Genomic DNA, 25,890 nt, shown 5'->3' with positions numbered 1-25,890 from the left:
ACCCCTCCCCCAAAATAAAAGATAACAAGATTGCACTTTCTAAATTCTGCCTGTCACTCACTTCTTTAGAATGCAATTTCCAAACTGAGAATAACCATTAGATCTCATATAAACCTGTCAATTAAAAAAAGCTGCATTTAATCTGATATGGACATATAGCAGGCAAACTTATCTACTGAGCTAAATGTGGACAAAATGCTACTGTAATAATAGGTTTGCCCCTGTTTGTATTGGCCAAGACTTTAGCCCTAAGAGATGTTACAGCTCCACCCACAATTATCTGGTCTCATGGCCCCTTTCCATTTGTCCAACAAACATTTCAAAAACCTCTGAATCAATGCCTACGTTCCACAGGTGATGACTGATGTTGCTATATTTTTCAGAGCCCAAGAAGGAAACTTCAGAGATTTTCAAAGAGTATGTTCAAGTGTCTCAAAGGTGGTGTGCTATATCAAAGCACAGACAACACAAAATGGAGATGAAGCACATGAAAACATGGACTGAGTTTTGTAGCAAACACTAACATCTCTCTTCCTCTCTCTAGAATGAAAGTCTTGTACACTATGAATCAGATGATAATATCCAAGGCCCACTGTATTCCCTGGACCATAACCATTCCCATTTTATTTTGGTGGATCATGTAACACCAGATGAGCCAGACGGAACCACTAAGCTACGTCTCACCTTGGAAAAGTATATTTCAGAACAGCGTACTGGATATGGTGGTAAGTAGACTTTATATGGCGTGCTAACTTGAATTATACTGATATTACAGTGATTGCTGTGGGCCCCGGCCTTATCAAAGGCAAGTCCAATTCCCAAATTGTACAATCATCTACATAAGCAAGATCAAGTAAACACATTTGTCATTATGTAAGAGCAGAACTAAGGTGACTTCTGAAGTTGAGAAAGCTGCTCTTTGAACAAAAAATCCTGACTTTTATCACATCTCCTTAAACATAGCTCAAAGCTGATCTTCAAAGCATAGCTCAAATTGCCTAAAACCACAACAAATGGAAAATAAATCCAGCTTTAAGTGCCTTAACTAGTGGCTCCAAGAGATGGATGTTCATTATTGTATACTTTTATCCTCTCTCACACACAGGGTCTTGAATTGCTCCCACAGTGGAAGAAAAGACTTGTTCCAAAGCCCTCTGAAATATTTTAAGCCATATTTATTTCAGGATAAAATCTTATCCTGGGTAAACAATGTAGCATCTAATGGCCATCTAAGTCTATGTGACCTTTGTTTATAATGAGACCTGAGTATTGGCCAGGCCTCCTATTGCTATTTGAGAAAATAATTCAGTTGTAGTGCTAATACAATTACTTCTGCCTTCCCTTTGTTTCTGTAATACCTACAGTGCTAGCACAACGGAAACAGAAAGGAGAGCTCACTTATTCTCACTTGTATGCATCAATGGAATATTCAATTACATAGCCCATGGTATGGTTGCGCAGATGTACCTGAGAGCATGAATACACCCAAAGAATGCTTATCTGGTGACTCGGATAGGAAAGACCACAGGTGGCCTGTAATGGTAGTCTGAGGCTGCAGTGCTGAGAATTAGAAAGGAGCCTCTTTCTGCTTGCAAACCAAATCTGATTGAACAAATCTCAGTGGAACAATTTTCCAACAAAAAAATGTTGATTCATGAAACAAATATTTCACTGGAACACACTGAATTCAGCGATATCTTCTATAAACAAAGCCAATGCCATTAATTTAAGCACATTCATATTCAAACTGAGCAAAGCTATGTGACTTTACTGAAGTAAAACACTTTAATAAGGTCATGCAGAATCTCCCTATTTTAAAAAATACCTATAAATTATTCAGAGGAATTTTTTTTATATGCTAAATATTCTTTCCAGTTAAGGGCTTCCCACCTTCCCAGCATAAAGTCAGAATCACACACACACACACTGCCCCTTCTCCAGCTAAATTTTATCTAAATCTATGGTAAATGAAGAATATTTGAAGCCATAAACATATCTTGTGGAACCTGTAGTCACAGAGGTCACTCTTCAAACTAGAACATCACCTTATAGAGGTATGGCTGTGCTATGTCATTTACTAAAACAAATGAAGTTACTTGCCAATTATGTCCTGGCTACAGCTCAGTTCTACCTTATCTCTGTAGTGGTCCCACTACACGTAACAAGTGAAGATCTGTACACTGCTCTGGGAGACCTACAAAGGGAAACATCAAAAAATTGTTTGAACCAAATGCCTTTTATCTTCCAACGGGAAGAAGTATTCATCTCATGATGCTAGTGTTTTGATTGAGCTCTTTTAGGCCAATCTATAGTCACCTTTGGATTACAGAGTTCAACATTTACAGTATAAACCATCTAGAAATAAGTGGGTGGATGGCTAAAGACAGAGAAGCCTACATAATTTCTTCCCTTGCTGCCATGACATGTTAAATATTTCATTTAAATTTATTTCTTTTAAATTTATAAGATTATGTTATTAATAATCACCACACTAGACTGCGCTGAATGGGATTTTAAACTGTTTAAGCACAGTAATAAAGAGCATATGGTTCCTATCAATTCATGTCTGACTCATCTCACCTAGCTGGTCTACATAGTTAGCCTCTTCATATTCTTAAATCTTCCTTTTATCAGGCTTTTCCCCTGGATTCCACTACACTTTCCTGCACATACTATATACATGCATAACACCTGGGACAAACTGACAGCTTTTGACTTCTAAATGTAGCTTAATATAAATAATGGTAGCTGCTTGCACCCTAGTGCAGCTGCATTACTCCACTATCTGAACACTTTGCAGTAAATAAATAGCTTTAAAAGTCAACAATACTATAACATACAGAAGTGCCAATATCCACATTTTGCAGCTGAGGTGTACCGAGGTGACAACAGACCGGACTGCTTGCCAGGGATCACGCAAGACATACGAGGCAAAGGTGCCTGAATCTTAGACTAGAACCCTATCTGCTAGGTCACAGTGTCATTCTCTTCTTTTGCCGCTTGCTTCTGCAATTGCCTGCCTTCTGCAGGCTGGTAGGTACCAAACCAGCACATAATAGGAGAAGTATTTTCAAGGTGTCGGTAAAAACACAGTAGTTTTGTGAAAGCTGCTAGCTTTTTAAAAATTAAACCATCTATTTCACAGGAACAGGTAGCATTGAGATCCCTGTACTTTGCTTACTGGTAAATGGAGGACCAGGCACACTTGAGGTAAGAAGCTGTTTGCAACTTTAGAAAAATAAATTAACTGGTGCTAAGTAATTAATGGACAATCTGGCTGGATGACAAACACAAGTATTGGCACTTTACATAAAGTCAAAATTCATACCTATACAGCATTAGAATTGAATTCTGTTAATAGTAAATTTGCCAGTGTTTGTTTGGGAGAAATATTTCCTTTTAAATGGGCACCAGCTAGTCATTAAAGCTTCCATTACCAGCTCATACAGTGGGAAGAAGGAATCCAAAACCAAAACAGATCCACAGAAGCCAGCTCCAATTCTAGCGAAGTAGAAATACTCTGTTATTACTTGATATCACATACAAAAAAAAGATGAATCATTCAGTGCTGTCCAGAAACAGTGTGACAACTGTCTCTGTCACAGAGCTCAGAGGAAGTACAAGATCAGGCTTGCTAGATATGCCATTTAAAACTACTGTGTCCTAGTTTCACTGAGCAAAAATACATTAGAGGATAGAATACTGGATAGTTGTCTGCTAACAATCCCGTATCTTCTTCAGCAAAGGATGTCTTGATTTTTTCCTGAGTAGTTCTACAACTTGAAGAACCTGTTAACTAGGAAATAATTTTTGATTTCTGTTTTAGTTTTACTGGTATTTTATTTTGCTACTTTGTATGTCCACACAGCATTTTTTTAATAATACTCTCAGATGAAAAGGAATACTCTACAGTATCTTTAGGGAGACATTTAACCATAATTTAAAGTTTCCAAGTGATGAGACTCTGTGACACAAGCTGGCAACCTCTTTCAGAATGATGACTCATTTCTAGTGATGTTTTCTAGTCTTGTCATATCTTTGTCAGATGGTATAAAACACACACTGCTATCAGAAATCTCACTGTTTAAACTAGGATTTTGTCACCTCTGGAGCTTTCCTTCTAGAAGCTAAATATGGCAGTTTTCTCTATATCCTGGGTGTTCAAAAATCCTCTTTTGAAAGTTTTAGAGAACAAAGAGACTTAGAAAGCAAAGGTGACTGTTTGGAGTTGCCCTAAATTTACACGTGCTGAATGAATAACTGATTGTGCTTTTTTAGAATGTCAATTTCTTAAATACAAATTGGATAATACATACCAGGGATTACAATAGTTGTTAAAAAAAAATAATGAAAAAACTAAACTAAAAAAAAACCACCCCTACACAACAGTGAATCAATAGTTAGGTTCTTAGAGTCTCATTAGCTTCTTGCATAAATCTAGAGTAAGAGTAGATCGGCAGCAAATAGTCATTGTTGCAATTATGATGCCATGGCCTCTGCTTTCTTCTCTCAACAACCTGCCTGACTCATTATAATTGCACAAGTAACAGAATTACCAGCCTTTAACTCTTGTGGTTGCTATGCTTCAGTAGTTTTTTCCTGTGGCCCAAAGTTGTATTCCCACAGGCAAATTCCTGATTTACAGAATATATCAGCAGGTTTAGCAGCCAGAAGAGCCTGCTGGGAATTTCTGTATAGTGCTCCTCTTGCACTTGATTGTGCTGAAATACAAACTGCAGGGAGTTGGGTGGAAATGAGGGACAAAGGAGCTCTATGCATTGTCAAAATCAGGTTGCTTAGCTACTCAATCAGGAGCCTGTACATGGACAACCCACCACAGGACCAGAAAAATCCTAATAGCTTAGACGAGTCTGGACTGACTCCATAGTGAATCCAGTTTAGGTACATGTTTATTCCTAGTCTGCAATAAATCCTTCTTTTGAATAACACTTTCCTTCCATATATGAATTCTAAAAGTGTACTTCTTAAACTACAGAGAATTTGCAGTGGCTTGGAAAATTCTGCTCCCTGGCTTATCTTATCAGGGTCTGGAGGCACAGCTGACATCTTAGCTGCATTCATGAATGACCCGCAGCTTATCATGCCAGAAGCTGTTGAAAAGCAATTTAAGGAGAAATTCCCAGCAGAAAGCTTCTTGTGGAAGGACATTCTCCGATGGACAGCAACAGTGAGCTCATATGTTTGATAGTTACATGCATGATGTTCACAAGCTCTCTCCTACCATTTCTAGCTTCTGTAGTCTATTCACTACAGGTTTGACAAGAAGCTGCCCAGAAGTTTTGGGCACTCCAGTGCTCTGGCACTAATGTCAGAGAATACCTCTCTAGCATTAAAATAAAGTGCTCAGTTGATCACACAAACTGCTTTGTCCTAGTGATTCAGCTGAACACTTAGGGCTCTGTCCTTCCTCAATTATTTCTTCAAGTAACAGCCAGCACCCGGGAACCCCACAGTCGTTCTGGAGGACACGAAGCATTATTTATACTCCACAGCTGTGGATCTTGTGCAGCTGTGACAGAAGAGACCTAATTCATGATCTTACAGCTGTTAAATGGAAACCTAGTTGTGGATAAACATGAATAAATCAAAAAGAATAAAGGGTGTTCAGAAATTATCCGGTCTATTGTCAGTTATGTGCATTCTTAAAAAAGAAAGACAAAATAAATTCACAGATTTTCCTCACTCTTTGTCTTGAGGCATATTTGATAGTTTAAACTGCTATGCATAAGTTTTAAAGAAACAAAAAACCACTCTGACATTGTCTTTATGTGAAGATTGAAGAGCACTGTGTGCCTCTGAGATAAACCAAGTCCACTTGACCTGACCCATTACTTATTCTTTGCAGTGCCTGCCATAATCCTTAGCTTTAAAAGTTCCACATATTAATTCCATTAGGGAGAAGTTCACCAGATCACTAACACAAGGGGATGGAAGGGCATCTAGAAGCAATATTGCCAGATGCTCACAGTCTCACTGCAGCTGCACTGCGGGAAAGAAAACTCAATAAATAGAGAAGCAGAAGGAAAGAGAAAAGTACTGTATATATCAATATTTGATGACTTTTACTCAAAGAAGATTTAAAGACTACGCTTTAAATAAACAACTCTGAGAGCAAAACTTAAATGTCAAAGGAGGAAAAGGTAAAACAAAACTAGTGGTATACTTCCAAAGCAGGACTATGAGTTAAATAAGAATGTGAGTTAAGGAAGAATCTTTTAATTGAAGCACTACTCTGGTTCTCAGGATATCCAAGTTCTGTTCCTCCTAGTCTGCTAGGTGACTTTGGAGAAGGCAGTAACTCCCTCCTTGCCTTAGGAGACTTATTTGTATATGGGAATAGGGTTTGTCTTCTTGCCAAACCTCAGCTTTACAATTAGAACGTAAGTTTTGGGGAAATATTGTATGGGTGATCTCACTGGGCTCTTAGGCATTAATACATAGCAGTAGGACAATGCATAAAATGATTTTTATTTCACCTCCCAATAGATTCGGAACATTATTTCACACCAACATCTTCTAACTCTGCACAACTTTGAGCAAGACAGTTCAGAAGAACTAGACACAGTCATTTTGAAAGCTTTAGTAAAAGGTAAGAAATACAAGCACGGCACAGTGTCATATCTGTCTTATTTGATGACTTCTATGCCATAAATGTATTTCATTTTTGTCCAGAGCAAGTTCAGTTGGCTGTTGGATCAGATTTCATTTCTGATGCAGAGTTTTTCTATTTGCTTATGGACAGATCAACTATGGCAGTTACCATATCTCTTGTAACCTTGCTTTAAAATAGTGTTTGGTTTTTAATCTCTCACTATTTTAATCACTCCTTTATTTCACTTCTTGCTTTTCTTAGTAGTAGAGGTTGTAGAAAAACTGATACATACTGGAGCAGTAATTCCAATTACAAGCCATTTAAAAATAAAAAAAACCAAACAAACACAAGAAATACAAGTGGACCTGAACTGCCTTAGTTCCAGAAACAATCCGTTTCTCCTATAAGAAATCTTCAGTGTATCTTCTGAAAGAAGACATTATTTGCTCTGCCACCCATTTCAGTTTGTGTTAATTTTTTGTGTTAGCCTAAATTTAGCATAGAAAAAAAAAAAAGAAGACATTCTTGTCCTAATGTGTTAATTGAAACAAGACAAAAATGATAGCCCCCCCCCCCCCGCTTTCTGCAGGCCAGGGTTCCTTTTTAAAATCTTACAGACATTTAAACTTAACATTTCAATAGAGAAGTCAGTTAGCAATAATTAATATTTTTTAATATTAACATTTCTTAAGTTAGGAAAACAAATGTTATGAAGGGTTCCTGGTTAAGCAACCCACAGACCTGTGATAGCTGAAGGAGAGCTTGTATTGCTAATCAAATTACCAATACTATATTAAATTAAACATAAAAAGCGTGAAGTACTGAATTTATTTGCATTTTCTATTTTTGCCAGCCTGTAAAAGTCACAGTCAGGACGCCCAGGAATATCTGGATGAACTGAAGCTGGCAGTGGCCTGGAATAGAGTGGACATAGCCAAAAGTGAAATATTCAATGGTGACGTGGAGTGGAAGGTACCAGGTTTTATTGCCTTAGAGGACAATTGGTGTATAATCCGATGTGTACAGGACACTGAAAGATCTGATAGAAGGCTTCAGTTTTTAATGCTACCTGCATTCTTCACTAATAGTTTAGGCGGTGATAGTATGCTTCCTTAGGCTGTTTGTCTTTCTCGTCCCCTATATGATAATGGATAAAGACAGAGGAATAATTCAGTGGTCAGTCTCTTCTTGAGCAAGTTTGCCCCAACTTTGGGGGCAAGAATCTTTCCCCTCTCGTCTGTACAGACCTTTAAAGCAAACATACCCAAGCTTACAAAGCAAAAGCAGCATGCAGATATTACTGTTAGAAGATGGTAGGAAGAATGTTTCCAACTGTTGTATAAATACCCAGTGTGGTGGGTACCTAACATCACCACAACTCCTACAGCGTGCTATTTGTGTTGATGTTTTTGCATTAATGCTTACATAGACATTTGTCATAGACGAATGAAGAGAGTTCTACCTCTCTTTCTCATTGTACCCACTGTTGGTGGAAGATGGTATGTGCATGTCCTTATGTTAAATCTTACCTCCCTCCTCCTCCATCCATTATTACCCAAGAAAATTTCTTTTTTTTTTTTTTTTTTTTCTCCATTCATCAATCTAGTCCTGTGACCTGGAAGAACTGATGATGGATGCTCTGGTCAATGACAAGCCAGAATTCGTAAAATTATTTATTGACAATGGAGCTAACATATCTGAATTCCTAACATATAGTCGTCTGCAAAGACTCTATTGTTCCGTTTCTCAGAAGTGTCTCCTCTATGAACTTCTACTGAAGAAACATGAAGAAAGCAAGCTGACCTTGGCAGGGATCACTGGCCAACAGCATAAGGAGACCTGCCCACTCTTCACTCTCAATGAGGTCTCTAGAGTTCTCAAGGATCTTCTCCATGATGCATGCAAAGGTTTCTATCAAGAGCTCAGACATGGAGGCAAGAAGAAATATGTGAGTTACAGCTTTCTGTCATAGTCCTGCTCCCTTCCAATTTAGAATTTGAGAAATTTTAACTAGGTCTAGCCTTTGGGGGTGGGGCAGGGAAGGAAAGATGAGAGAAACAGTCACTTCAGTTTCTCATTCCCTTTTCTCAGCTCATTATTACTACAGCTAAAATGTTTTAACTTTTTTAATTTCAAAATTAAAAAGGAAAAGAAAGGAATTTCTAAGATATACAGGTTGTGTTTCCTCTTTTTCCCCCTCCACACGTGGAGTTTTATGCAAGGTTTTACTGTACCTTGAACTAGTGCTAAGATATGGCATCTGTTTCAGGATCTGCAGAGGCCCCTGTATCGCTCTCTTTCTCCTAGCACAAATTCCACAGACCATTCCTCATTCTAGCACCTTTCACATGGACTACAGTTTGTTGATCTTCTTAGCCTCACGTGTGTAAGAACAGATTCAATGAAAGATATATGGGGAATATGAAGAGATAGATTTACATTTACTAAGGAGTGATTAGGCATAAAAATAGCAGTCAGCATTTCTCATACAGAACTTCAAGCAGAAATACTTGAAAGACAATATTTTCTAGGACAAAGACAAGCAGGCGATGGCCATTTTCAATCCCAGGTCTGAAAATGGTTATCTTTTATACTGTGTAGCAGTAGACTGGATATTGAATAACGTGCGGTACATTATATTTGACTTTAGATCATTATAGTCTTGTTACTGAGTGACATAACATACAGCAAGAAATAAGAACGATTGTGTGAAGCAGCCCTGGCAAGCACCCTGGCCAGCACGTGACAAGGATAACATGTGATGGCTACCACCGTGGAATGTCTACAGTGCACTGTTCACAATTTTGCAATAGATATATCATCATTTTTGCATTTTGACAGTATATTTAACATTGAAACACATAGGTATACCAAAGTTCTTGCAAGAGCATTGGAAATAAGTTTGGATGCATGATTTCAAGACAGAGGGTTACAGAGAAATTTCATTAAGATCATAAAGCCTAGTTAAATTAATTAGTAGTATGAAAAGCTAAGTTTTAACCTAGTCAGGATTTTTTTGTTCACGAGGACAATCAATTTGGGGCAATATCTTTGAAGTCATGAAGCAGACTCCAGACTTACAAATTTTACAGAAATAAAAAGTGAGATGGCCCCTGGAACCTCACTCACCTTTGTGGGATTTGGCAGTAAATGAGCTAAAGCCTAGTGCTGTAAACAAGGCCCAATTCAGTACCAGAGCACACTCTCTACTAGCTTTTTTCCTTTAAAAGCTTCTTCCCATGGATGCCACCAGTGGCTCAATCCCATTATCATTGGCAACAGAAAGAGCATCACTGTACTGGGGTACCAGTGTCACTGCTGCTAAATTGTGTGTCTTATTTCAGGTTAGTGGTTACAAAGAGGATATTTTTGTCTCCTGCAAGGTTTTCAATGGAATTCAGTTGATTAAATAGCTCACTACAATCTGAAGAAAAAACCCAAATACCAACATACCCAAAAAATGCCATTAAAATAACTTTGAACAGAATTCCATAGTTTAAGTGATTAAAAAATATATCTTCACAAAAAAACCTTGTTTTACTAAAAAAAAGTAAATTGCTCTGGCTGCTTCTAATTAACACAATAGATATAAAGGCAGTTTTTAAATATACTTAAAACTCAGAACTTGACCTAAGTTGCCATACTTCCTCTGGGAAGTTTTTTTATCAAATGCCAGAGGAATAAGCAGTTGTTCTACTTAAAATGTTCCCTGCATGAGAGAGAGGTTTCTCAAAGGAAAGACTAGAAAGAGTGTATTGATGTACTCTATTCTTGTCCTGTACAGGGCCTTGGCGAGATTTATTTCTGTTGAAATAAAATGCCTTTTGTTCCCTTTTATCTGAAACCATGTCCTCTGTGGCAGTTGAGCAGAATCCAGTATAACTGAAGGCAAGCTCAGATTAGTTAATCACAGGTTTGCCTTGTATGATATTACACACCAGTGGTGAAACCCTGGCCTGAATAAAGTCAATGAGAGCTTTACCATTGACTTCAATGGAGTCACGGTTTCATCCAGAACGTTCTCAGACATATTGAGTTATATCTGGGACACAAGGGTCCTTTGATTCAGTACAGAATGAACTAATTACTTCTCATTCCTACAGAAAAGAAAAAGAAGAATAAAAAGAATATGAAGTAGCTGGCAAGGCCAAGAGTAGCTTAGATCATGTCATTTGCATGGAACGAGACTGCAAAGCAGTTTTTAATTTCTACAAACCATATTTCAGGATAAAATGAATACAAAGCAAGTACCTGGGCCCTTGGATATGAACCAGAAAACCGAAAATCCTTGGAGGGATTTGTTTGTATGGGCAGTACTTCAAAACCGGCACAAGATGGCAAACTACTTCTGGGCTATGGTAAGCTTTGAGCTGTAGATGCTTCAGGTGAAATACCGGCATATTTCAAGTATACAAGATGGTTTTTTTACTCAGCCTTGCATCTCAGATGACAGATAGGTTTGTTTCTAAAATACAAGATGTGGCATTTATTGGGCTTTTCATCTCCGCGTGGCTCATGCCAGTGGGGGCCAGAGGGCTTGACAAGAGAGGAAGGGCAGAGTGAGCAGCAGTTGTAAATAAACCAGCACAGCCTGGATCACTGCTGATTAAGTTCAGCTGCAGAACTGGCCCTCCTCTTCCTTGCTGCTGATGACTCGCCACTCTCAGTCTCAGGTTTTGTTCCTTCCACAATAGGTCAATTGTTTGGGTTCTAGTGAGATGGAGAGGGAAGTGGGTGCAATCGAGCATCCTTAGCTTACGTACTGTACGCGCAGGGAATCAGCATCACACTCTCAAAGGCTGAGCTTCAAGCTGGCATAATTGGCTCCTGTTTTATGATCCTCCACAACTGAGGCCTTGTCTCCTGCATCTGGAGTGCAATGCCATAGCTTCCCTCCCCCCACCAAGCCAGACACAGCTACCAGGCTCCGTCCCCAAGCTTCCAGGCTGCTGCATCCGCAACAGGGAGGGACACACGGCAGCACAGCTCTTCAGCCAGTGAGCATGTGTGTGTGCAGACACATCTGCACCTTGCAGGGCCTTGTGTTTGTGGAGCCCTAATACCAGAAGGTACGTTTCTCTGCTGTTTGCCACTGTCATGCCTCTGCCAGCTGCGCTCCCTCCTTTCCCATACGTCCTTAAGCATGGTCTCAGCACAGCCACGTTTGAGGTATCTTGGCACTGTGAGACCATTTTGCTCTATTTCCATAACACATTCTTATCCTTTCAGTCTTTGACTGCTACCCCAAATCAGGCCTCTCTAAGGTCAAACGCAGAAGTTTCCAGCCTTATAAGGCACAAGAATGACCAACGTGTGGTTTTCAATTCTCAAATATCACCAAAACTATCATTTCAATTGACATTTTGGACTTTAAAGTCTGTATTTGAGGGAAGATCCTTTGAAGGACAGACATGCATGAAATTTTTTTTTTTTTTTTGTTAGATGTGTTCCTTAGTGAAGTCTCCCCAGTTCAGAAATGCCCTTCAGTGTATGGTAACAGCAGAGCCCTTTTCAATTCTACAGGGTCAGGAGGGTGTAGCTTCAGCTCTGGCTGCCTGCAAGATCCTTAAAGAGATGTCCCGCCTGGAGACGGAGACCGAAGTAGCACGTATAATGAAAGAGGCCAAGTATGAGCAGCTTGCTGTTGGTAAGTAATGGCACCTTTTTAACAGCATCTAAAATTTAAGAATGCCATTGGAAGGTAAGCAAATGAAAAAAATACCATTTCAGTTGTAAAAGGTCAACTGTCATGAATAATTTAACAGCCTTGCAGCATAGGCAGTCCCAAACATTCAAATACCACAGAAGGACTTAAAACCCAATCATTTTGGAAAAATCAGTGTTCCAAGATTGGCCCCTGGGATGCACAGAATAAATTATTCTCCTGCTGCACGCTGGTATTTTAAGTGTCTGATCTTAGTATAAGGTGTGTTACATTGATGGGCAAGATAGAATAACCAAAACACAGCAGCCTGGTTTTCCTGCAGTATCAAGCTTGCTCTGTAAGGGCCACTAGAGCAACAAGTTTTAAGTCTTCTCTTCGCTGCTAAAAATAATTTGAGATTACCTCACCCAGAAGAGGGCTAACTGCACTGCAAAACTGCCCCTCCCTACAGCAGCAAGCGTTCAGCCATCTGCAATGCCGGAATGCCAGGCCCTCTCCCCTCTGCCTGGTTTAAGAACAGATGCACACAAGCTCCTCTGCTGATCTGACTTCAATTTAACCCATACCTGAAGGTAGCACTGCTGTGAACAGAGGGCTTTAAAGTACACCACACTTGGAAATGCAGAGGCTTTTTCTCTCCCCTTAGAGCTGGTACATCAAGCAGCTGAAGGCTCAAGCGTACATTGCTACATTATTTATACACAGATCACATTTACCCCTCTTCTCACAGGGCCGTTATTATTTACAAAAAATAAAAGTCAGGTTCTCATATAATCACTGGGCTCAAGTAATTTAGTTATGGAATTACAGGGCCTAATCCAATACACAGAAGTCTGTTCCTTGGCTTTGGTAAGTATTAGATCAGATCCTCAATTTTAATTTCTGGCCTGGATAACACCGTTGATACTAAGTAGAGAAAACATCCTTCAAGAATGATAAATACCACATCAGCTGCAAAATAAGTCTGTATATCAGCTTATTTTAACTGAACTTGATCCTTTCCCCAGCCCTCACAGTGTAACAAGAAATTGTAGGCTGGCCTAAGAAAGGAACTGAGATAATCAGGCAAATCAGACACAAGAAGTCCGATCTTGTCTAATGAGAAAAACTTGACTCTTTAGACCATTTATCCTAGTCTCTGAGCTCCAGGACCAGCCTCTCTGGAAACAGAACTGTACCACAACACTCTACCAAGTCTAATATTATTTTACATCAAATAGCTGTGTCTTAAACCCAAGTATTTGTTGGCTAGAAGCCAAAGCGGAGCAGCTCCCTTTGTTTAGTCCCTCCAGGAGAGTGGGGGCAGCATGGCAACTCATCCTTCAAAGTGTAAGAGGATCACCCAAGTGATACAGTTTTGCTTGATATTGCCTAAAGCTCCACATGAGGCAGTTAGAGATGAGGGACTATAACAAATACTGACATGTCACCAAGAAGTTTCTTACGCTGTAGAACTGAGAAAGAAAAATTTCTCCTCAGATCAAACAATAATAGGGAAAAGAACCCCCCAGAACAGTCAGAGGCCCCAGGCTGAGAACAGAACATGCAGCTAGAAAGAGGCGAGAGGGAAGTACTGAGATATTTACTCCACACCTTTCTTCAAATAGCAGGAATTTTAAAGTTACAGTGATTTATTTTTTTTTTTTTACCAAGGCAAATCTATTTCATTTGCCCTCTGCCTCAAGGCATGTACACACATGCACAAAGTCACAGAGAGTTATTCTTGTGTCCAGTGTCATTCCTCTCTCCCTCCTACCTCCTCTTAGCTCTCTCAGGCTCTTTTCAACTATTTCAGTGTTGCAGAAGTCTCTGGTACAGCAAGGAGCATCTGGCAGTGCTCAGGCTTTGCTGCCACCACGCTGCACCCTACACACATCACTCACTAGCCTTACATTCATATTTTTTATTTTAAATTACAAGAACCATTTGTTTACGTTTCTCCTTCATTTGGCAGAACTGTTTAGTGAATGCTACCACAACAGCGAGGAGAGAGCATTTGCTTTGTTGGTGAGGAAAAATCAGTACTGGAGCAAAACCACCTGCCTTCAGCTGGCTACAGAAGCAGATGCAAAGTCTTTCTTTGCACATGATGGTGTCCAGGTAAGTTTTACAGACCCTTCCCTCATCACCGCTACCCCCGGCGCCTTTAAGCATGGTGATGAACATAGAAAAGGATAGCACAGCAACTGAACAACTAACAAAATGTATTCCCGTAAGAGATATTCATTGGAGAGGGGACTCTTCCCTCTCCCTAGCATCATACATAGAAGACTTTGTACCGCAACACAGTTCCCCCTTTGCCCTCCCTTTCATCCAGTTAGCCCACAAACCAGTGCACTGAGGAGAAGGTTTAGCCCTTATTCCATCCTGTGCTTTTTCTTCCTTCCTTGCCCACACAGAAGTATCAGGAAAGCATTTTAAATCTGCCTGAGGCATAATGAAGCTGCTCCAAGATGTGAGGTAACTCCTTGTTCAGATTCAGGGAAGAGCTCACTGATAAAAATTAAATCAAATTACTATTCAGCTTTGCCCTTACAACCTGAGTTCTCCCCACATACACAAAGCTAAATTAAGAATCATGATGCTTTTAGCTCCCAGTACCTGACTTGCGCTTTCTTAGTACTACAGATGTTGCTTAATTCCACTTGACTCGCTGTTCTTCCCACAGTCCTCTTCATAACTCTTTGCATACTCAACAACATCTTCAGAAGGACATGCAGAGTGCCTCTTTGCTCTGAAGTTGTGCCTGTTCTTTAGGTTTTCAGAGCATTCACTGTCTTAGGAGCCACAGAACACAGGTACACTTCATTTGCACATATGTTTTTGAGATGTTAAAACCTTCTTTTCTTTTCTTGACTTTTAGGCCTTCCTGACAAAAATATGGTGGGGAGACATGTCTACAAGCACACAGATCCTGAAGTTAATCTGTGGATTCTGGTGTCCTTTCCTAATCTACACAAATTTAATAGCATTCAGGTACAAACATAACCATTTGAGTGCAAGAGACAAGTAGGGGATGAAAAATAAGCCATAAAAAAAATACCCATTCTCAAAATTTCTCACCTAAGTGATAAACCCAGTAATATCATCTGAGAATGTCAACAGGACTGCACCACTATTAACCATATCAGTTTTCTATGGGACAGAGTGATTTGTGTCTCCTGTGCTAGTGCCTATTCTAATACTTAAACACAGACCACTTCTATTTTGCACAGTCCACAGAAAAGCCTGTTGGGATTCTGTCAGCTCCAGATTCTACACAGTAATATGTAGATCTCAAGGTATTGCACCATCTGTTTCTAGATTTGGAGATGCCTGGTTCAAGCCTCCGTATCTTATCTAGAAAAACAGCCATCACAAAGCAGTATTATCAGCCACAAGCCTTGACAGCTGTAAATCAAGCTTAAAAACACAGGACTGATAAGAAAACAATTAAGAACTTCAAATTCAACATCTTACGAGTTCTCTTTGTTAGTCTTCTCCAGGCATAGCTTTGGAGTTCATCGTTTTTACCTTTTTGTCACAGTGAAGATGCCTGGAATCTGAGGCTTTCTTAAAAAAAAAAAAAAAAAAAAAAAAAAAAAAAAAAAGCAGCCAAGATGCTTAGGCAGTCACAAGAATCCAGGAACTAAACCTCCTAATATTTTGAGAATCATATACAAATCATCAGAATTGGCATTATGGAATGACATGCTATTATGAAACATATGTTTCTTAACTGTTAAACTACTTAAAAAGCAAGAAGAAAGCTTGTTTGGCACTGCTGACTTAAGAGTTTCTTTCTGCCAGTATCACTAAAGGTGACCTTGTCGTAGTGGCTGCCAGATTCACAAATTCAAGTATTTTAATGTGAAATTTTGGCAAACTTTTCATGGAAAGGTTTAAATTATGATTCATAATCAAAGTAAGCCTTTCCAAATTTGTTCTGTTGAAGACATTTTTTGCCTCCTTTCCCTGAAAATGCAAGAGTTGGGACCATGTTCCCTGCTGCTTTTGTCATTTCCTCTCTTAATTGCTACTAAGAGTAACCAGGAATAGAACATTGGGGCATTGTCTTCTAGGACTGACTGAGGGGTCTATTTCTGCTCAAATCCTAAGTAATTTGAGGAAACTGAGCATCCTGTTCCATTTTTGTGAAGCATACCAATTATCACGTCTTTGAATCTTGTGGGTGACTTCAGCCTTCTCCTTAAAAATAAACAGAATTTGCAGACATAAGGATTGTGCATTATTTGATAGCTTCTCAGTGGATCAAGTCTAAGATAAGTAAATGCTAGAAGTTCTGTATAAATGCCAATTTAGTAGTGAAAAATTTCTAACCATCATCTTTAAACTAACGAGTTTATTTCCTTACAGTGAGGAAAAACAATCAAAGAATGAGCCAGAGCCATTTAGAGAGCTGGACAGTTTAGATACAGAGAGGACTCTGTTTTTTTCCAAGGAAGAAGATAGGTAAGTTTAAAACCATTACTTAATACAACTTCTGTGACAACAATCAAAGAACAGGACATTTCTTATACGCTAGTGATCAGCTAATGAGCTAAGGAGCAGCTGAACCACCAAGAAAGTCTTTACTCCTCAGAAAGCGCTCTGCCCTCTGGTTGCTGCTGTTATTGCTCTCTAAAAGGAATATAGAAAATAAACAGGGATATATCACTGGTTTAAGTAGATACAACTTTATTTGTTCTGAGCAGGTGATTTTTTCCAGAACAAGGAATCTGCTTAATACCTAGGGAATCAGAAAGCATTTTCTGAGATTCCATTCAGCTCATGATGACTAATATATATTGGATTTAGGAACTAAGCCCCTTTCAGGTTACTGAGCTGAACAGAAAGAAGGTTCTCAGCAAAATCTTACATTATTTGAGTACATCACTACATGCTTTCCTACAAAGGCAGTAACAGAAGTATGTACAAACACCAGTACCTGGGAATTTTATATTGAGTCAGCTTCCCACCATGCTAATGCTCTTCATTTATATACTAAAAGATGAGCTCTGAGGAACCTGAAGTGCAACGATAAACTTAACGATTTAGAGGGAGCATTACACAAATAGGTAACTGAGCACAAAGATTTTGTCAGTTGCTCCTGGTCATTCATAGATCTGTGATTCAGAACTTTTGAATCCCACCCTATCCCTCTACCATACACTCATCACCAAAACCTGGTAAAGGTTTTGACCTTTGGAAAGGATGGTAAGTGTACAGTCTCTCTCAGATAAAGCAAGACTTTTGATTAGCAAAAAAGTCCTCTTAATCGCTAAATAGTGCTAAATAGCCACGTGTATTAAGCATGTGCTTTTTCAATGCTTTATAGAGAACTTTATGTGAACAACAGTAGCGAGGAAGCATCATCTGCAGTATGAAGTGCTGGACCAAGTCAGAGTTATTACGTTCTATTTTTACGTCTGGCATTTAACTACTGCAATATTGGAGAAAATCATTAGTTGTTCTCTCTCCCTCCCTAACCTATAAAAGAGGTGTAAAATCATCTGTCTCTTGGGAACTATTTGTAAGCAATGTCATAAAGCACTTCCATATCCCAAGTGAAGTATGGTTTGGTCATTGTGCATTGCAACGTGCATTGCAATTACTATTATCTTAGCAATTTATTTTAACAAAGAGGCTCTCTCCCTCCCAGATCTATTTCAGCATCTTACAGTAAAGCTGCAATTATCTGTTTATGATATTAGCCTGCCACAATGGGAATGTATCTTATGATGTCATAAATTGAGAGGTAGTAGAGAATCAGGCTCACAGAAAAGACTGGCTGTGAGGAGAAACTTTCCCTTGTAACAAATGTATTTAATAATTGGCAAGTATGCCAGGGGAAATTAAAAGCCAGTGAAGAGCTATTTATTTTTTGTGAGGTGGAATTGAAAACATACCCTAGTGTGCACATCCTTTGGTAGAGATCACACCTCTCAGAGTCAGAATCACAAAATTAAAGATTCAATAACATCCCTAGCTTACACAGGAGAGCAATTTATGTGGAAACAAAACCTCACACTAAGATCAGATTGCTATCAAATACAGGGAACTTGCATTTTCTGCACAGGATAATTTCCATTGCCAATAGATAGCATTTCATGTTCCAAAACACAGCAAAAACAACTGTAGATGGTCAGGTCAATTTCCCTTCAGTTATCAAAATACTTGCATAATTCCACAATAGTCAAAGACGACCTTAATAAATAATTTATAAGGTCAACTTTTTTTTTTTTTTTTGCTAAAAGGCTTCTATATTACTTTTTCTGCATTTACCCTTATTTAATCATAAAGGGCAAGATGCCAGCACTTACAATTGTGTAAAGGACTAAAGTGTTCCTTCAGTAGTCCTCTCAGACTTCAGCAAGGATAGTCAAGAAATATTTGTAGCATGATCTAGCACTTTTGAGACTGGGCTAGAAAGAGGAATTGCTTAAAGTCACAGCACAAGAACTGCATGCAAACACTGCAAGGGATTTTTAGAGCCAAAATAATTAAGAACCGACTTGCAAACTACAGTGGTCATTTGCTTTTCTTTCCAATTATTTAGAATGATGAAGTGCAATTAGGCCACTTCGCCCTCTCCTTGCATGTTTGTACTATAAGCAGTAACACAATGAAGTTACAAATCAAATTAACACAACAAAACTGAAATGAAAAGAATATGCATTTAAGTCTGATGTGACTTGGTTTCTCAGAACCTTGTTTTTGACTTGAAATATTTCCGCTATGGTAATGTGATTGTGACTTCTGCAGCCTTTGTCCTTACCACCCCAGCATCTGCCTGTTACTATCTTACAAAAAGCTTTATATAGAATAACACTGAGCCTACTCCCATAAACTAAAGTTAGGAAATTGTAACCAAGCTTATATTCTTTTTGTTTTGCAGAGGAAATAGTAAATTGGAGAAGCAGAACCCTTCTGAAAACATAGCGTGGGCAACATTCATGTTTACTCGGTGGAGAAAATTCTGGAGTGCCCCTGTAACTGTATTTATGGGGAATGTTATAATGTACTTTGCTTTTCTGTTTCTATTTACTTACGTCCTTTTACTGGACTTCAAACCACCTCCACCTGAGGGTCCATCCACTAAAGAAATTATACTTTACTTCTGGGTTTTTACCCTGGTCTTGGAAGAAATCCGACAGGTCAGTAACTTACACCACCTAATCACAGAATCACACAGTTTAATAACACAGTAAAACTTAAACAATACTTTAAATAGATTTATAATCTGTATAACTGTACAAGCATGAAGATTTCAAGTATCAGGTGCAGTTTTGCCCAGAAGACCAATACAGAACTTACATTATCCAAAACACTCCACCTCTCTCTCCCAGAGTAAGCTCTTCCTCCACCAGTAGCTCCATCTGTTTCTCCATCCTGCTCCAGCTATAGCCGAGTCAAGTGTGTTGCTGAGATTCAGGTGTCCTTTACTTTGCAAAGTATCTCTCTGATTTCACTCCCTAGAACTAGGTCCTCCCACCACAAATAATGGAAACTGGGAGTTATATTCTACACCTGGAAACACAGCAGGCAACTCTACATCAACAAGGGATTCTTCCCCTCTGGGGACTGTTTAAAAAGACAAGTAAATGAATTCATATTGTTTGTGCTTTTCCTAAGAACATTATCAACTCAAAATATTAGCAAATCTCTTTTTGGTTTGCTTTTCTTAGAAAGAAAAAAAAAAACAAAACAACAAAACCAAACCAAACCCAAAAACCAAACCCAAACTTCTCCATTACTCTCCCAGTTATTGGTTTTGGAATGTCCTCAGCACAACACCTCAAATAATATGTGAAGATTGCTGCTAGTGTGTTGCCAACTGTGGGTGTGTAAATCTGTCCTCTTTAGACATGAAAAAGCAGTTATAAATATTGACCCTAGAAGAAGAAATAGGTGTTCATTGTTTAAGCAATAGGGACAGTGAAGGGGATCCCAGTGTGTTACAGTTTATTTGAAATTTTGCAGCAAGGACATAACCAGAGAAGGACATGGAAAATAGTTGGATCAAAGAACATTTCGTTATAAACCTGTAAAACACGAAGAGTGCCAGGCTAAAACCCAGTTAAGAAACCCAGCTCTTTGCCTAGATAATTAAATGTGTACTCACAGACAATCCCAGTACACAAATGCCATATCTGTTCATGCTGTTTAGATAGTAATGTCTAGAAATTGAACTTTGCCTGGAAGTTGCTGTATTGTTTAACAGCCCGAATACTGACAGAATCTTAAATCAAGCCTCAAAAATTCTTGAGGCTAATATCACAAGAATAAAAAGATATTTTTTTTCTTTTTCATTCAACTTTTGTGTTTAAGACAGTAAACTGAGCTTATGTTTTCACGCTTTTTTTCCCTATTACACTAGGAATTTGTTTTTGCTCTCTGCAATGAAAAAGAAGGAGGAAACAGATACTATGTTAAAACTCACAATGAAATAGTGAAACTGGAAACAGATCAATACTCATGATTATTTCTCTTTTTCAGAGTTTCTATACAGACGAAGACAAAAATTTAAGGAAAAAATTTAAACTGTATGTGGAGGATAACTGGAATAAATGTGATATGGTGACCATCTTCCTCTTCATAATTGGGGTAACCTGCAGGTATATATCTGTTATATCTGTTTCACATGATGTGGTCAGCAGTGGTAGCAAGGGCTATGTATGTCAACTGACAGGACAGTCTCTCATGTACATGAAGACAGGCTCTGACATTTACTTTTACAAGCTTTGAGACATTTCTGAATTAAAAGCCACTAAAATTCTGTGGAATCTCAGAAGAGATGATCCAGAGATTGTTCAGAGACCACAAAAAGACATATTGGGATATTCAAACACGTGTACAGAAAAGCTCTGATGCTTTTTTTGTTTCATTTGGTCAATGTATAATACCTTTTTATAAAAAAAAATAAATCTCATTGAAGCCAAGACAGAGAATACAGTGTCCCTCTGTTTTTTGGCTACTTCTTATCAATGTACAGACATTATGTTACATTCCTCATACAAGCACAGCCCCGAAGTATTTGCCTTTTCCTAATTAGGCTATGCCCGGAAACTGAGTGTAATATTTGAGAAAATACTTCTCAGCAGTACCTTGCTGAGATCTGATATTTCATTTTCTGTGTTCTGCAGGATGCTGAACTCAACTTTTCAAGCTGGCCGTACAATACTCGCTATTGATTTTATGGTGTTTACACTTAGACTTATACATATTTTTGCAATTAACAAACAACTTGGACCAAAGATCATAATTGTGGAAAGGATGGTAAGTGTACAGTCTCTCTCAGATAAATACTTGTGCTTTTGAAAAAATGGAGAGTAGGAAATCTTCTCTTTACAAAGGAAAACAGTTTACAATCTATCTTTATTTTTATGTTTTTAAGGCTTGTAATTTTACATATACTCCCTTATTTATAATGAGTATTAGAGGCAGTAAGTTTGAAATAGATCCTTCTGAAGAGCTCTGTAGTGTTATAAATTGGTCCCATCTTACTAATCCTTGTACCTTACCTAATAGTTTATTCTCAGAACTGGCAAATGAAGAGTAGAGTGACTTAGACTTATTGCTATTCTTTCTGCTTCATAAGCTGTGTGCATTCAGAGCAAAGACCTGAGAGATGACAGGTTCTTTACAGAAGGGCAAGGCATTTACTGAATGACTCTGCTCCACTTGGGGAAATAGATTATGATATTTGCAATAAATGCGAAAAAAATTGTGAAAAAGTGTAGTTGCTAGTTTCCCACAGGAATTATTCTTACTTGTACTCTGTAGCTCCAAGTTACAATGAAAACATTAGTACTTTGTAAGCGTATGTTGGAAGATGTTGATAAAAGATTTTTATTTATTACCGCTCTCCTGCAGGAAATGAGACATTAGGGCTACAGTTACTGTGCTTGGGTATGCACTGGTATGTTGAAGTAGCTTTTTATTTAGGCATGTTAATCCTCTAGGCCAATTAGTTCATGGTAACTGATTAATAGCAGTTCACCTAATTGTAAATGCTATCACAGAATCTACAAATATTTGATTTGTGATTCACAGCAGAACTCAGTAAAAGCCCTGCAGTCTAAACAAGCCTATACATTGAATAAACATAACTACCAAGCTATTTGGATTTGTCTACAAATGCAGTAACTGGAACTCTAACATGACATTTTCTTGGAGTAGCAAAAGGGTAAATGGCAAATAAATATTTGTTCTTGAACATTATCTAGCTTACAGTATTAGCAAACTTTTATTGTACGAGAACAAGTCAGATCTACAGTTCCTGACCCTTCCTCGCTGCATACCAAGCTAAAACGGGGCCTTGAACACATACGGTAATGTGTCTACTATGTTGGCATCTGAAGTCATATGAGACAACACACAGATTAAGAAGATGCACACAAGAGCATAAACAGAAGCCTAGACAAAACCATAAAATGGGACCTTTCATCTTTGCCCCATCTAAGCCAACACAACGCCTGAGCTTTGGTAATTCAGTGCTGAACCTTACATCAAATGAAAGAACAGTGAAAGTTACTGAAGTAAATGATACCTTCTTGAAAGGTTTGTCAAGTGGGTTCAAGCAAGATCATTTTCCTTACTTAAACAGAGAAGCAATCCAAAATTGTGTGCTATTGTCTTTCTCCTTTTTAACCTTGCTACAGAACTGCTGAAACAAGTCTGGTAGCTGCTAAAACAGCATTTCAATGCCAGCACTGTGCACCTTCACAGAGAGACGGCAGACTGGAAAAAAATATTTCCAGATTTGTCACACCTCTCTCTTAACTATGATATCATTACAGTCCTGCAGCATTGATAAATTTTAAATCATCCAAAAAACAAAACAGATTGGAGAAAATCAGAGAGACGTCAAATATGCCTTGCCTGGCTTGGATACTGTGTTTCTTAGTAGAACTCAGAGTAATCTCCCTGAGGTCTGAAATGCCTATGCTTTTGGATAACTGCACAATCCAATAATCTAATTGAAATGAATCTAAAGTCCCTAATGAACTCTGTCAGATTAGATGGGAAGAGGATGAAGCGTTCCTTTTCCACCAGGGAAAAATTATTACACTTGAAATACATATTAGATTTTTTTTTTTTAAGTAAGTGTTTTAGGATTTAATTACTTGTGCTTCTGTAGAGAAACACAATGTTTAAAAGCATGAAGTCCTGAAAACAATCCCTCAGATGCATTACTTAGCTTGCGTCTAGCCCAAGACAGCAGCTACCTGATCCTTTCAGCCTTCAGTGTCTGCTGTATCAGTGGTTCAGCATTCATCAATGAGCACCAGCTCTTACCAGGATTCACTGCTGCAGCAGAACTCGTGCATTTCATAGTAAAGCAGTTGGTAGTACTGCGAGATCTCACAGAAAAATCTGTATTTAAAAGGTACAATAAGATTCACTTGAAGAATAAAATGTGTTTAATTTTTAAATGTTAAATGATGTAGAAGCAAGGTTTTAATTTAAAACATGCCTTTATCTAAATGAGCTATTTAATTTAAAACATGCCTTTATCTTAATGGCTGGTTTTAGGCCAAGAACAACATGATAACAGCAAGGTCAAAGGAAGAATTCTGTACATGGAACTGTATCCTATTCCTAAAACGAGCTTGTAAGGAAATAAAATTATTTGAGCTGTTTTCATATAGAAATCTTCAAAATCAAAATTTTCATATACCATTCTTTGACTATGCTACTACAGTCACCCCTCCTCCTTTTCTCCCCTCCCCCTCTCTGTTTTAGATGAAGGACGTTTTCTTCTTTCTATTTTTCTTGAGCGTGTGGCTCATTGCCTACGGTGTGACAACTCAAGCTCTACTTCATCCCGATGACAGCCGAGCAGAATGGATATTCAGGAGGGTGCTTTATCGTCCCTACCTTCAAATATTTGGCCAGATTCCACTGGATGAAATAGACAGTGAGGAAATTTCTTTCCCCCTAATTTGGCCATTTTTGAATGCACACTTCTGATTAGAGCATGGGATTCCTTGCCAGTATTGTCTTTTTTTTTTTTCCTTTTTTTTTTTTGGGTGTGTGTTAATCTTTGTCCTGCAGGCCAAAGCTTTCACATTACTATGATATAAATAGTGTATTTGCAAAGAGATAACGCACACTGTGGAATTACATTAGAGCATAAGGGTTGGCCCTATTTAGACAAGCTGTCTGAAATGTTCGTACAAGGATTTGCAGTTTTCAAGGCTGGCATACCTTCTTCCACTTCAGTCCATTTCCGTTCAGTATAACCTAGACCTAGATAACCCTGTGTAAACTGAAATAATAGCACCTCCATACATTTTGGCAGTAGTTTAATGTGACAGTGCTAAAGCAGTACAGCTCTGTCCGTAAGCAAACACTTATGTTTTAGAATAAATATTGCTCCAGAGCATTTATTGACTCTGGAGGCAAAGCTGCCCAAATCAAATAAAGCTAGTAATTGCATATGTGCATATTTCAAACAAAACAACATAAAAATAATCACAAGACACAGACAATAAAAGTTCAAAGGCAACATTTCTGATAGGCAAGCAGGTAAAATACGGAATAGGTAACCTCCCAAAGGTGGCTGAAGTAATGCCACAGCATTTAGGCAGAATAACTGTAATAAATGTCAGTGGCAATGTTCAAATAGGATTCAAACTTAAGGTAATATAGATGGAACCAAAAAAATCCCATCGACAGAAGCAAACCAGTAAGCATTCTTTCATGTTCACTCTGCTTAATAAGAAAAAGCATCTATCTTAGAAAAGCCAAAGAAGTCTGAATGAGACAAGAGAGCAGGGGTATGATTCATCTCACTTAACTTTAAATGCCTAAGGTGTAAGCGTGCACAGCACAACCAGTCCCTCTTATTTCCATTAAAGCAATTGGAGAGAAACAAATATTTCTGGAATAGGATTAATCTCATTTGGAAATAGGTCAGATGTACCATTCTCCAGAAATGTGCGTTTCTCACCAAAGGGTGTCTTCAGCTGGAGAAATAACTAAATAAATGACAGAGAAAAAAAGAATTAATTACACAGGCAACTTCCAGAAGGGAGTCATTTGTCCTGGGGTTCTCTGGGGATTCTTCTGTTTAACATCTTTATGAAACATGTAGAAAAGGAGATGGGTAATGAGGAGGACAAAATTTGCTGACAAAACTACATTACTGGGTAGTAAACACTAAAGCTAACACCTTAGAGTTGCAGAGGACCCTCATGAGTGCTAAATCATCAAATGAAATTCACTGTAGATAAATATAAGGTAATGCACTTTGGTGAAAGCAGTCCCAGCTGCGGCAAGCTTTGATATAACTGCACGCTCCAAGAAATATGATTGTGGGGTTATCCATGGCAGTGGGGAAAAGAATTATTAGTGAAAAAATGGGGAACAAAAAAGCAAATATCACCATGCTATGCTAAATTTGTGGATTTAATTCATAGCTGGAGATAGAATACAGGGCTAACCCTCTAGTCTGATGCAGTGGAACCATTGTTACTAACCTTGACTGCAAACTCAGATATATAAAGTTGTTTACATTTAGAATAAGGAACACCATTCCCAGCTTTTACTTAGTTTTCTCCTCTAAGATGCACACCAGCATGAAGACTGCAAAGACACAAGTATGTAGGGGAACACAACTGCTAAA

General features: G+C 38.4%; 1 protein-coding gene across 1 annotated transcript in view; it reads left to right on the top strand.

Annotated features, from left to right (window-relative positions):
- TRPM5 (transient receptor potential cation channel subfamily M member 5) overlaps positions 1–25,890 on the top strand; it is a 39,838-nt gene that overhangs the window by 6,243 nt on the left and 7,705 nt on the right. Inside the window, exons 4-18 of the mRNA XM_074148705.1 lie at positions 545–725; positions 3,146–3,210; positions 4,997–5,188; positions 6,508–6,610; positions 7,467–7,585; positions 8,220–8,561; positions 10,840–10,971; positions 12,137–12,260; positions 14,233–14,378; positions 15,142–15,254; positions 16,635–16,730; positions 19,156–19,414; positions 20,757–20,875; positions 21,404–21,536; positions 24,006–24,180. Coding sequence (XP_074004806.1) covers positions 545–725; positions 3,146–3,210; positions 4,997–5,188; positions 6,508–6,610; positions 7,467–7,585; positions 8,220–8,561; positions 10,840–10,971; positions 12,137–12,260; positions 14,233–14,378; positions 15,142–15,254; positions 16,635–16,730; positions 19,156–19,414; positions 20,757–20,875; positions 21,404–21,536; positions 24,006–24,180 — 2,299 coding nt within the window. The remainder of the gene's footprint in view (positions 1–544; positions 726–3,145; positions 3,211–4,996; positions 5,189–6,507; positions 6,611–7,466; positions 7,586–8,219; positions 8,562–10,839; positions 10,972–12,136; positions 12,261–14,232; positions 14,379–15,141; positions 15,255–16,634; positions 16,731–19,155; positions 19,415–20,756; positions 20,876–21,403; positions 21,537–24,005; positions 24,181–25,890) is intronic.

This window comes from Numenius arquata, chromosome 6, assembly GCF_964106895.1.
Source record: "Numenius arquata chromosome 6, bNumArq3.hap1.1, whole genome shotgun sequence".
Lineage (NCBI taxonomy): Eukaryota > Metazoa > Chordata > Aves > Charadriiformes > Scolopacidae > Numenius > Numenius arquata.
Note: the sequence above shows the minus strand (reverse complement) of the source record. Positions and strands in the feature narration are given on the sequence as shown.